Raw genomic sequence first — 14116 nt, forward strand, 5'->3', positions numbered from 1 at the left:
GGATGACAGAAGAGCAACAACAGCAACAGAAACTTGAAAGATAATGGCGAGAGAGAGAGAGAGAGAGAGAGAGAGAGAGAAAAAAACAACCACAAAAAAAACGTATGATGACACAAAAATTCCCAATTGTATTTTTTTTTTTTCCTTTTCTGTCAGTTTTTGAAACATTGCATTGTACTTGAAAACTCTGTGATCCCACTCAATCTAGCGGAGAAGACTCAGTAATGGGGACAACGGCCGCGTATTGATGGAATACCGCAATAATCACACGTAATGACGCAAGACACATCTATTAGCGGCTTTGTAATTAAAGCTGGGATTAGTGAGACGTTTGCTGAATTGAATGCGGAACGCGGCTGCTCGAGAGAGAGAGGAGAGTGGTTGGGAGGTCAGGCAGACACAGGATTGATTGGGGAGGTAATTAAAAGCATCTGCTTCTAAACTTGACAACCCAGTTCCTCCTCAAACTGATAAGTTGTGCCGAGTCATGAAGAAGAGCTCAGATCACATTGATGGGTCTGCTTCATTTGTCCTCTCACTACACAGAAATGCCACGATGGTTCCTTACGTTAAATAAAACACCGCGCTCTGTTATAGGCCCACTTATAGAGGTGCAAGCGCTACCATGCGAAATTCATTTCAAATTGATGTTATGCAGTATTTCAAATGTTGAAAGTAGGCACTGCAGTAATTAAGGGCAGAGAGAACTATATGTTTTCTCAGTCTACGTTGAAGCGATATACTCCCGAAAGCCCTTTACATAAGAGCTCAACTTCCCCACTAACTATCCTCTGACTGGGAAAGGCAGAGGAGAGAAAAAAGAGGTAGAGATAGAGGTATTTGATGGAAAGTTTTATGGAACACATACGTTCAGACAAAAGAGACAAAATGACTGTTTTCATGGAGGAAAATAACAAGAGCGTCTAACATACAATGAACATGCATTTTATGAATTACGGAGAAAAAAAAAAATACAGTTCATCATCCATTCATCTCATGCACACTCACGCATTTCTGACCACATAAATAAAATATGATTACATGGGAGTACAGCTTCACTCATCCCATTGACTTTAAAAATGAATCCTTTACAAAAAAACCCCAAAAAAACACAAACAACATTTTTTGAAGAACACAGATTTGACAACAAAGTGAGAGCACACTGATGAAAGACAAAAAATAAATAGGACAATGACACAAATGAACAAAAAGAAACAAAAAAAAAAAACAACAAAGAGATGCAATGATAGTCACTGAACGAGAAAAAAGGGAAACAGAAAGAGATTGACGGGGAAGAAACAGAGGCATATGGAAAGAGAGAGAACACAGAGAGAAAAAAAAAACAGAGAGAGGGGAAGAGAGAGAGAGAGAGAGAGAGAGAGAGAGAGAGAGAGAAAATCACAAAATAGTGGACTGAGAGGGGAAGCGCTTCTCCAGTTCCTCTACAATAGAACTCATATTTTGGTTGGGCTGCTGTATTGTCTCTGTCACGGGTTCAGCTGGCCCTGTCTCACTGCTCTCTGATTCCACAGACACTTGTGGGTTAGGGACGATCTTCGGTAGCCTCTGCTTTTTGTCTATTTGACTGTACATATTGGCAACAGATTTCTCTATGTCTGCTATGTTCTGGATATTCTTAAGTATCCCTTTCAGTTCCTTCCTCGGAGCCTCTGGCTCCGCTGGTGGGGGTGGTGGGGTTGGACGTAAGGACACTGGACGGAGGGTTGATACCGAAGGTAAAGGGGGGAGGACGAATGGAGAGGCAGTATGCGGGCGTGGGGACACTGGAGAGGCGGAGGGGGGTAGTGGAGGTGGGGGTGGAGGGGGAGGATGCGGAGGTGGAGTGGGAGAAAGGGGTGGAGTGGAGGAAGGGGGAGGTGGAGGGGGGGAAGGCGGCGGAGGAGGAGGAGGAGCGGGCACGTCAGGGGGGTCTGGGATGATCTCCAGGTTGATTTCATAGGACTCAGCATCCAAATAGTTGGACAAGCTGCTGTTGAACTTGCGCAGTACCGGCGGAGTGGGCTTGTGGCTGGGTGGGGGAGTGCCGTCACTCTGGGTGATGATGATGGCGGGGGGTCCGTCTCTAGACATGGAAGATCCGGACGGCTGGGGAGGCTCAAACAGGGAGAGCAGGTAGTCAGGAGAGAGCGAGCCCCTCGAATCACGACTCTGCCTCTGTCTCATCTCTTGCAGTGCCTGCTGCTCAAACTGTCTGGCCTGTTCCTTCACCGTCAGCTTGGGCTCCACAGTCTCACTGCCCAGGTCCTCAAGCCCGTCCAGCCCGTCCAACTGCTCCTTACTGTCCTTCATCTCCGTCTTCAGCAGCTGCAGTTCCCACTGGACCGGGTCCATCACCACCTGTCTGCGCAGAGCATCATACATGTCCCTCTTGTGCAGTCTGGAGGGCAGCGTCCACGAGTGACCCAGGATGGAATCCTTCAGACCCCGTCTTAGAGTGGGGTGCGAGCCCAGCAGGCCCTGTCTCCTGGAGGATCTCCCAAAGTGATCCGGGCTGCTGAGCGTGCCCTCATCATACAGGGGGTTGGTGGTAGTAATTGGGTTCTCGTCAGAGAGGAACGTGATGTTGCTCTCGGACTTGGGCAAATTGTTGAGCAGTATACCATTCGCGCTGGACTGCTTGTGAGCGGCAATGGCACGTGAGGCGAACTTACTAATGAGTCTCTGTCGATCACCCTCCTCTAGCACACATCTCTTAGTTCTGCTTTCATGAGAATGGCAGACAGAGAAAAGCGGAGATTAATACAGGTAGCTGACGGAGGGTGAGGATTTATAGGGGAAGGGGAGGTAAAGCCTGCTAAATTTGCAACTAAATCCTACCAGCACAAACTAGAGCCATTTATGAACTTGGGGAGCCATTCACTGCAGTTATGGACAAACAACATAAAATATTAATCAAATTAATTGTGATAACACAGCTATACAACTACTCTTAAAATGTATATAGGTCTGTAATGTCTTACAAACATGTTTTTTTTTTAACAGATTTTCATCTTTAGAAAAAGAGGTTTTCTGTTCATTAACCATCTGTGTAACTCTCTTTCTTGTTAAACTACTGTCATTGTTTGGTTTGGTATGTTAATTGAATCTACGGCATTTTATCGTGATTTTATGGTTTTTGGTCAGCAGCCATGCTTTTGACCATTTTTTTTACAGTGTAATTACACCATCCCCTCTGCAATAGACTATACCGAATCACAAAGCTGAAGCTGCTTCAAACTAGTCGCCATGTGTACATACAACAGTCTGCTCCTTCTCCAACAGCACAACTAATTTGCAGTTAAAAATACAATTAAACGGTGAAATGCTTCTACTGGAACAAGGGATTAAATACTAATGCTCGGATGTGTTGAAAGAAAGCAACCAAAGCCAAAACTACATGGAGAGGCCATCACAATAAATGAACAAACTGACAAAAACAGCATCGAGATGACCACTTACTTAGGTCTGAAGTCCAAGACAGGAAATAATGGAAATAATGGAGTAAAGTTGAGAGAATAGATGAAATAGAACAAATCAAATGCAATAAGATCATGAAATGAGCAGAATCATGACAATGTCAATATTGTAAAATCGGCGGTTGGTAGAGGAAGAGGACCGACAATCCAACCCGACAAACAAATAATTGAAACCGCAGGTGTTGTGGTGATGATTAAAATGCTACACTTTCCCTGAAATAATTTCACATGGAGGTATTTTACTGTTTTGAACATATGTAGCCACTTTGACTACAGTCCATATCACAGCAATATTACGGGCAATAAGATTCCAGCAAAAGGAACAGACTTGATGCATTGAGGCAAAACCTGAGGTCTATTATTCATCTGGAGAAACCCCAGACTGCCCTTAGCACTCACGCAGCTAAAGTCAGAGCTGTTTATTCTTAGTCATATCTACTTATTAACATACTTAATTAGAGCAGAAGCCATAATGTACCAGAGCCACTCAGCCTCTTCCAGAAACAATTAGTTATATTTTTCATCACAACTATTTTCAATTTGAATTTCAATTAACTTCAGCTGACATTAATGTCACCTCTTGGTTCTGGAGTAAATGCCGATGAGTCTTGTGAAAATAGTACTCAATCTTATACACTGACATTGCATTTTTAATTTTACAGGGTTTCTTTCTCCCTCTCTCTCTCTCTCTCTCTCTCTCTTTTTTTTTTTTTGCTGTTGAAATACCATTATGCCAGCACTGGTCTGTGGGGGGTATACTGAGCCACAGAGGGATAGATCCTCCAGTCCAGTATACTGTAGAACTGCACTGAAAGGAGGCGTCCTACAATCTTTCACATATAATTCTTACAATTTTTATTAATGACTTCTTCATTTCTTAAGATAAAAAACCCCTGAGCACTAGGAATTAGTACATTATATTGAATGTATTGCATGTATTTACACAAAACTAATGTGCACATCTCTTGGGAGGGCGTTTAAGCACGAAAACCCAATTGTCTGTTACATAAAAAAAAAAAAAAGCAGAGTTTAATGTGCTACATAGCAATTTTTTCTCGGCTAAGCAGAAGAAACTGACAATTAATAAAAAACATATGAGAGACACACTTACATGGTACTGTCGCCCAGTTCCTCGTAAAGATTGCTGGTAGTAGCTCCTCCAGGTTTGCCAGCTGGCAGAGCCATTTGGATCCTGGCGGTTTTGGCACATTCCGCCTGTCGCCTGTGGATGACCAACAATGTTTATTATCATCAGAGTTCAAAAGGCTCCTGGTGTACCACAGCTGTTCATTTAAACAACCAAATGCACTTATTCCATAAAAAAAAAAAAAAAATCACAGCTACAAGTGAAATAATGTGCATAGCATCATAATAAGTTGATGGGCACTTACTCTTTGAACCTGCAGATTGCAGCATTGCGAAGGACAGAATAAAAAATTGGTGAGGACTTATCTCAACAACATCATAAATGACAACATGGCATTATAGGGCTTACTGACGTCAGTATGATGATCAAAGACACATAAAGACTTCACAAATGGCGTAGCTTACAGGCATTGGGCTCTAACTTTGCTTTATTTACATTGAGTGTGCAGAGCATGCTGAGGATAATTCCATTAGAAGATTCATTGATTCCCATCTGTTTAAATCCTTCTTTCCGTCACCTTCTAACATATCCCCCCACTTACACTGCCCTGGACATTAACATTCTCGGCTCTGCCATATGCCACGGTGCTTGCGAGCACAAAATGCGAAAACCTGCCCCTAACTGCAACAATCAGTCTAGAATATGTGTCTGTTTTGCCATTAATTAATCTCCTTTCATGGTGTGGAAACAGGAGATTACCGCAGATCTCAAAGGTGTTTCCATGGTGAATTAGAGACAAATGGCCCTACATGTCTTGTATAATGCATCCCTCTGGAGTTCTGAATGCAGATATCCCCCTAATAAGATTCACAAAATATCTCTAACGTTAAAAGTGACACAAGTCAATAGCCATTAGTTAGTCTGGTAGCTGAGATGAGCAATAATTGGCAGACGCTCACTGTTTGTAGGTGATAATGACGATGAGGATTGCTGGAATGCAGCAAAGGATGATGATTATGGCCAAAGCCAAGAGTGCCCCTTCTGTGTATCCCACCGACTGGACGGCTTTCTTGACGCTTTCCACCACGTCAGGTGTTCTGATCTCCAGGATGCGGCCACCCCGGCCAAGGTAAGGCTGAAACTCTTTATTAATGTCCAGCAGTTTTCCATCCAGAAATCTGGAACACAACAGATATAGTTCGGCAACATCTCGCTCATCTTCCGTCTGGAATCTTAAAAAAAAAAATCGACCGTTCCCAGTTGTTTCAATGAGATATAGTGAATACAACAAATATTAAATTGGGTAGAAACAAGGAAATTAGAAATAATTAACAAAGAGCATGTATTTTAAAATAATAATTTATGAACAGCGGTTTAGAGGGGAAGTGATTGCTAATATAACGACCTCAGGGAGAAGAAATTCTTTTCTGTGGCGCATTCAAAGAGTTCTAAAGACATCTAGGTCATCTAAGGACTTCTAAGACAATATGACTCTGAGTGGTAAAATTCAGTTGCAGTTCCAGTAACTGTTCAGTAACAGAAAGTTCTATCAATTACTAAGACAGAACAAACACATTTCTCAAACATTTCTCATATGTCACCTTTTCTCAAAGCCCTAGGATGAAAAACAATTTACAAACCATAGTAAAATAATAAATTGTCTCAGTAACATCATCACAAGCTGGTGTTGCGGCTGAATTTCAGTCCTTGAAAAGGTGTGAGAAGGAGTGAAAAGGAGTACCATGCATAGATGAATGTGCTTATACACACCCACCCTTTCTTACTGATGTATGTTTCACAGAGCTTTTAACAGATCTTAAATGCCCTGAAATTTATGGAAGCAATTTTTTTCTATAAAAAATATGCATTAAAGGGACAGGCGACAGCGGTAACAGGAAAACTTAGCTTTCAGAAAAAGTGGAGAGAGCTGGAAGAAGAAGCAAAGCACCTTCCAGAAAGAAAAACATTGGCCACTTTACTGGGGCTTCTATTGTGAGAAAGTAAAGCTGAGATTACTGCACTGAGAATCTGACTCCAAATGGAGCTTATATGATAATAAGCTCTCTGAAGAGAGTCTCCAGACACAGACCAGCTCCAGACTGAAGGAGAGGTCAAGGGGAAGGTCAACCAAAGCACGAGGATAAAGATGGGTCAAAGCCAAGTTGGTCAAAGAATAGACGACACTTACTTAAACAGCTCTTGTCGAGAGAGGGCTCTGTTAGTCAGTGGGTCGATGGCATACACCATTAGGTCAGATTTGGAGTAGTCCTCCTGTTCATATCCATCTCCAAAGCGCCGTGGTCCTATGGACTCAACAACCACTTTGGCCCCTGGGATCTGGTCCTGCACATAGCGCTCTAAAATTCTGCACACATATAGAGAGAGATTTAATCATCAGATACTTCAGGGAAATTTAAGGTAAAGACATTGGCAGGTCTCAACGAAAGTACCGCGGCGTAGTAATCTTAGCAATTTTCTCCAGATCTGACTGCAAAGCTGCTTTCACATCACTTTTCACTGGTGTCAGACACTATCGTCAGAAATTCAGTTCATTCCTGGATAAAAGACAATTGAATTCACGGGGAAAAAAATACAGGATTGTACTGAAAAGACGCAAAAAAAAAAGAAAATAAAATACAAATAAAGTGAAAATAAATAACAAGTAAAATCTACCTGTACTTCTGAACATGAAAGCAAAAATCATTTTATCACTAATTACACACACAAGCACACAGCTACCCACATAAATGCACGAGAGAAACAGTTATTTTATCATGTAAAGAAATTGCTGCTATATGCCTGTGCAACCTAAAATGCCAAAAATATATTAGTAAAATCCATTTATACTAAGGAGAATGCTCTGAATAGCAATCAAGCAGAAACGAAGCTGAAAGACATCAGCTCAAGTGTTTCAGATGATGTTGTTTCAAAGGAAATGTCCTTGTCTCTCAGTGGGTGTCTGAGAATCTCAAGCTCTCATTTTAGAACAGGTAGCCATCTTCAGCCAATCGCCTCTTGCACTCTGGATTCCCCTCTTATGGCAGACCACAGTAAGTAAAAAAAAAAAAGAAAAAGGGGGGGTGGGGGGGTGGAGTTGAGCTTATATTGATGGGCCTCCTCTTGGGAGATGAGGAATGGAATGAGGAGGGTTGAGGAGCAGACCAGTAACTGCTCCACAGTCACATAGAATCAAAGGCTTAAGGGTGACAGCATTTGTCAGGGTGAACCTTCTGGACTGGTTTCTGTGAGTCCCGTGACATATAAGCCACTCATGCTGTCTGTCCCAATAACCTGTAAGGAGAAATCCAGTAATCATCGTTACTGCCACCTGACAGCTACAAAAAAAAAGACGGATACTGAGCACTTGTCAGCGGTTGTTAAAGGGACAGAACACTCCTTAATTGTTCTCTTTGAATTTAAGAGCTGTTCTTGATGCTTTTATTCGAGCAGACATCGCACAGTAGGGATCCTCAATCATGTCGTAGACAGCAGCCAACGGAATCAAATGGCCCACTGATGTATCCACACCGCAAACATCTGCACAGCCCTTCGACAGCGCGAGTTAAGTGCGCTTGAGTGTTTCATTTACATATCAACTTAAGCTGTTTGTGGTTCACTGGACCATTTTGCCGAGAAATGATCGTTGTGTGTTCGTTGCCATTTTTTTCACTAATGCAGTCAGCTATCTCTGCATACATTACCCAATCAGCTGATCTTTGTTCTGTTCCACCATAGTGGGCGGCGCATTGGACACGACCACCTGCATATCTAGCTGGTTGACCACTGAAACCTGGAGAACAAAACACAAGTGAAAAGCCTACTGTTTAAAACTCCCCCTTGTAGAAGACTTAATCAATGCTGTTTCTCACCTCCCTCCTTTTAATGGGGGTCTAATTCCAAAGGCAAGAGCCACAAGGGAAATTTCTGCAGTGGTGTGCAGTGCAGTGTCCATGAAATAAGCCTTCCCCGAGGAATTAGTAAAAACTTAAACAAATTGAGTCTGCTCTACTAGCGGCATGCTTTCCCAGCCATTTTATTTCATTTTGTTTCATTAAGATCCAGTTAGTGGAACAGGTCTTGTGGTGCTTAATCAGCTGTCCACATCTGTCTAGAGGCTGTCCAACTGGCATCAGCCTCAGAGCAGGAGGGATAGCTAAGAAATACACATTCATTTAAACTTTACACTGTAATTGGCATGGGAAATTTAGTGCCAAGATTGATTTATGGATATACAAATAGCATTAACAGCATTTTGACCTATAGCTAACAAATTCATGGTTAATCCCTATTTAGCAATATATATTGCTCAGGACAGCCTCACAAAGCCTTATCTCTTATCCAGCAGAGCAGGATAACTGAAACTAACCTTCCACATTCTCTCATGATATACGGCCAGTCATGAGTTTGAACTGCCCTTTAATGACTTTTTTTTTTTACGAGTTGTGCAAACCTAAGTAAGTGCTAAAATATTGAACCAGATAATAAAACAGACAGGGTAAGAAGACTAAGAAAAGGGAGCAGCACTGCCCTTCAGCAATGAGCTTGTGTCTCTAAAAAAACATCACAATAAAATATGCATTTGTATGGTTTTTAAGGGGTAGGGCTTCTACTCACCACCACCTGTGCACTGCTGCTTAGTCCCTGCCCATAGTTGTCTGTGGCTATGACTTCAAATTTGAAGTAAGATCGGCGCATGTTCCTATACATAATGGCGGTTTTAATGACACCCGTGTAAGGCTCAATCACAAAGCCATCCTTGCCGTCGGCCGTCGGAGGAATTATCAGTCTGTACTGCATGGCGCTGTAATTCCCCGTGTCCTTGTCCAGAGCCTGTGACACAAGAGAGAGGATCAACTACCAAAGGCACAAGAAACAACAAGAAGATACTTATCGGACCCCCCACCCCCTCCCAATCTGTGCGGGTTTCCTGCAGTTCCTCTGCTTGCCATTGGGGGGAGGATTTGAGCTATGATCTATGAGGGTATGCAGTGGACAGCACTACCACTATGCACAGCTCAGCTGAACACTCTTGGTACTTCTCTGCAGTGACATTGATTTATAATGCCTTTTTACATCTGGGAGACCTAAAGCAGCAAAGATAGCTGTGCGCCCTCTCCTCATCTGAATCATTAGCACAAATGAGATATTTTAAATACGCTTGGAGACCCACTTTACTAAATATTGTCACCCATGTCATATAGGAAAGGTCCAAGCGAGCAAAGGTTTATACTTCAACCTTTAATTGCCGTCCTTGTCAGGGTGCCGCTAAATGTAGCTCTGTGATTGTGACTGATCATGCCAGCCTAACAAGGGAAGGTCTCTGAGCAATTATTCAAGGCAAGAACTTTTAAATGCCCCTGCAAAGCAGAGCCAGTGCCAAGCGCCTGTGAAATTGAATTGTTTCTCACAAAGAAACACCTTTGTTTATCATCCCTACACAAGGTTTAGCACAGAGCAAAAAAAAAAAAAGAAGAAAAAAAAAAAAGCTATCAAGACACAATCAACAGTTTTCTCCAAGAAGAGATAGATCACATAAACTAATTATCAGATCAGGCTACAACACGGTTGTAGGACAACAGAGGTGTTTGATCTATGTTGCAATTGTTTTTGTGGTAGAGGTACAAGTATCTCTTCTTATCTCAGCCCATTTCTCCCGAGCTGACACACCGCACAACAGTTTCACTTCTCCCCTCTTTCCCTCCTAAAACTATTTAAAGAGGGATTTGAAAGTAGATTAGTCTAATCTATTGGATGCTGAGCTGCTTTTACAAAAATCCATAGAAGGATCTTGTCTGCATTCTCCATTAGCGTGGAAACCTAAGATAGGGTGAGTACGTATGTGAAAGTGAATCATACTGACCTCTAACTACTCATACCACTCTGAAAAACAACAAACTTGAACACTGGTTACATTGACATTAGAAATGAGACCAGCACTTTTCTCAAGTCTTCTACCTCATGGTCTAAAGATTATCACAAGAATGGGTCTAGTCAAATAAGGTTTATAAATACAGGCATAGCGCACAGGCTTTCAGAACAGAATTACATTACATCATCTTTCTGAGAACATACAGACTCCATATTTCATCAATCCACATGTGGGAGAGTGAGTGACGGAGTGGTCTTGTCTGCAGGCTAACAGTGCAGGCTAACAGTGCTCTGACTGAGTGCCACTGATTTAACACTTGTCAGTCATTAGGTTTATTATTGGGAGTGACCTTGTGCAGGTATAGCTCTGTTACATTCAGACCGCCTTGCAAACGCCCAGCAAATTCCCCACGAGAAGCAAGCTAACTGTGAGGACGGGAGAGAGAACAACACAATCTACATATGGCAAACACCCCGTCCCCCCACCCCCAGAAAAAACTCACTAATGTATGAGTGTCTTTGATTCATATTCTTTTCATGGTATGAGGTAGACTTGTTCACCCCATTGACAGTTGTGTTGAGATGTGTATCAGGGAGCCTGAGTGGCTGTGGTATTTTATGGGCTGCCACTGGACGCTGAAAGGATTCAATCTTTCAGACATCAGCTGTTCAGACTTTAACACTGAAGCAAAAACCCTCTGGTACACAGCAGACCGAGGTGAAAAGAACAGCTCTATTACCCTTAGAGGGTAAAATTTTAAAACTACAGCAGCAACAACAACAACAACAAAACAACTATAATACACACGTACTCAATCAAATATAAGCGTTGTTTTGTCTAGATCCAGACTGCTAAGTAAGTGTAATATCCTTCGCTAAGCACCGTCACCAAACTTGTTGTCTTTATCTATATAATTGTGCTACCCTGTGCTATATCGTCTTGTAATGGAGGAAATTCTATTAAAATTCATTTTAAGTGAACGGTTTTACCTGGACTTGCAGAACAGACGTGAATGTCTTGGCGTCCTCAGAAACACCCGCGAGATAAAGAGGTTGCGTGAAAACCGGAGGATGATCATTTTCATCTTGTACCTCAATAAACACCTTAGCAGTATTGCCTGCAAGCACAACAATGTAATCCTTTAGAATGTCAAACCTGAATAGCATGCGATAGAAATACTCCAAAGGAAATATTTACAGATTTTTGTAAGCATCAGTAAGACCTCACGGAGATGACATTTCTGCCTGTTCAGTGTTCTGCTGTTCCACTTGAATTGAAATTGCATATGTTTCTCTACAATTCAAAGCACTGTAACAAGATTTCTTCACTGTGTCTTATCCCAGCATTTAATGTCAAATCAGTACACTATGCTGTGGTATGAAAACAATGAGAGACCATAGGAGCTAATGTGCCATTTGGCCCATTGAACTGGAGCTACCTCTAAGCAGGGGGCACCTGCTCCGCTCTTAACACACAGTCTTCAATCACTAACATAAAAGCTCCTCAGAGAAAGAAAATGTTTTCCTGACAGGAGTAAACAGGTACCACCTACATATGAGCGAGCAGCAGGGAAGATTTCCATCCACGCACTATATTAACACGTATCCTCCCACAGTCAAATGATTAAACTGCGAGTATGCCCTCATCCTGCCATCACTGAATCATGCATGCACCATCCCAGTCTTTTCCCCCAATGCAACGGAGATTCCTCATTTTAAATTTGATTTCATTTTGATCTCCCTGCACCAACTCACATAGACATCAGTCACAGACATTAAGAGGTCTTTTACAAATGTGTAACATATACATGTAAACAGAGCAAATAAGTTCATGCCTCAAGCAGTCTGATTCTACTCAATCAAAAACACTCCACTTCAAAACACATTTCTCATAACAGCTACTACAGAGCAAAGGTCTGTGTAATGTTCTTCATTTTCACTGAATAGTGATGACAGAAAGTCAAAGGCAATTAAACTTTGCAGTATTAAAAATTACGCGAGAAAAGACGCAGTATCTGCCAAAAAAGTATTTTAGTCACTCCCCTGTGAAATTAGAAACATAAAATGCTCTTGGCCATCATTTACTCCACATGAAACAATGATAAAATAAAAAAAGGACAGCTTTGGGGCCATTATGGAGAACATTAAGAGAGGCTTTTAGTCTGGAGTGACAACTCACTTTTGGAGGGGGCACGAAGATTAGAGGAGACCACCCTCATGGAGTCAGCCTCCACACGAAGCACGTAGCTGCTGTTGCTCTCGTAATCAAGCATCTTGGTTGTAGTGATGACACCTGTGTTGTTGTTCAGTGCAAATTCACCTGAAGAAAGAAATAAAGCGACTCATTTCAGTCACAGCGTTTATAATGACCTGTGAACCAATCGTACCATTCTACTCCAGCAGTTACCAGAACTGGGACCAATATGTATTTGCCACATTTGAAGGGTTTCTCCTGAGTGTCCTTTGCTCTCTTGACTGCTAATCTTGAGACACTGGATAATTAAAACCATGATAAAGTCTTAGTGGAGCACTTCCATTATGCTTATCAGGTATTGCTTCAGCACCTTCAGGAGCTAGGAAAGGACATTAGGAAACAGTGACATGGAAGAGTACTGGGACACTGCCTTATCACTCAAATACTTCACACCCATTTTGACACATGTAGGCCAGTATTCCTGACAAGTATTCATTTCTGTATCACTGGTTTATTAGCTAAGTAGCTTGAACTGGGAAACACCATGAAGGACATAGTGATTACCTTAAAACTTTATAGCGCCTTTAAAAATTTAGCTTATTAAGAACTGCGCTTTAATTAAGCGACTACCTGTCTCAATTCAATGACAGAAAAAAAAAAGCCAAGATAAATTCTCCTCATTTCAAAATAGCCTATTCTAATGTGACTTTAAAAATAGCAGGTAATCTGGACTGAATACATTCAATGAGACTCAAGAACAGCTTTTAAGCATGGCGATGATGCGCCCGTGCACCAAGTCTTTGTCAGTGACACTGTCAGCAAAACGGAACAGTGACTCAAACAAATCCTACTTTAACACTGTTCTTAATGGGGTAGTGCAGTCATTCACCCGATACAGCTATGCAAATTACTCTAGAGTAATATCCGTCTAACGCTTTGTCATCAGAAAACATATGCAAAAACATCATAGGGAGAAAGAACTGTCTTAGGAAAGGAGTAAGAGGTACATCTGTGTGAGTGAGGGGCTACAGTATTAATTACTAAATGCAGTATAAATGTCTACTCACCTCCTTCATTTCCTTCTATGATGGAGTATATAATACTCTGGTTTATGGCTGAGGCCAGAATGATTCCTACTACTCTGCCTATTGGAGCATTTTCACTGATGGGAGGAAACCTATAGAAGGAAAAAGAAAAACAAAAAACAATATATTACAGGGGAAAATAATATTTGTGTTTATTAGTAAGTGACAAGAAATAAATTTTTTTTTTATCCAAATACAGAATGTCTCAGGACATCACTGAAGGACAAACAACAGTTTTGTAACATTACAGAAGAATAAACAGAACATATCGTTTTCATTTTTTCTCATCAAGGAGCCTTCACTGGTGTACATATCTGTACATTCTGTAAATGGTGTGGAAAGCAAAGAGCAGCGCAGCACAAATCACCCTGCCAGTACTCCATGCATGAGGGAATGCCTTTATACA

The 14116-nt window shown here is 41.7% G+C and overlaps 1 protein-coding gene across 1 annotated transcript in view; it reads right to left on the reverse strand.

Annotated features, from left to right (window-relative positions):
• Positions 1–1398: 1398 nt before the first annotated feature.
• The window catches only part of pcdh15b (protocadherin-related 15b), a 79270-nt gene continuing 66552 nt past the window's right edge, over positions 1399–14116 (reverse strand). Inside the window, exons 24-34 of the mRNA XM_030773742.1 lie at positions 13693–13802; positions 12611–12751; positions 11422–11549; positions 9178–9393; positions 8265–8353; positions 6752–6928; positions 5523–5741; positions 4868–4876; positions 4588–4698; positions 3460–3465; positions 1399–2719 (exon numbers count right to left, since the gene is read on the reverse strand). Coding sequence (XP_030629602.1) covers positions 1399–2719; positions 3460–3465; positions 4588–4698; positions 4868–4876; positions 5523–5741; positions 6752–6928; positions 8265–8353; positions 9178–9393; positions 11422–11549; positions 12611–12751; positions 13693–13802 — 2527 coding nt within the window. The remainder of the gene's footprint in view (positions 2720–3459; positions 3466–4587; positions 4699–4867; positions 4877–5522; positions 5742–6751; positions 6929–8264; positions 8354–9177; positions 9394–11421; positions 11550–12610; positions 12752–13692; positions 13803–14116) is intronic.

The sequence above is a fragment of the Chanos chanos genome, chromosome 5, assembly GCF_902362185.1.
Source record: "Chanos chanos chromosome 5, fChaCha1.1, whole genome shotgun sequence".
Taxonomy (NCBI): Eukaryota; Metazoa; Chordata; class Actinopteri; order Gonorynchiformes; family Chanidae; genus Chanos; species Chanos chanos.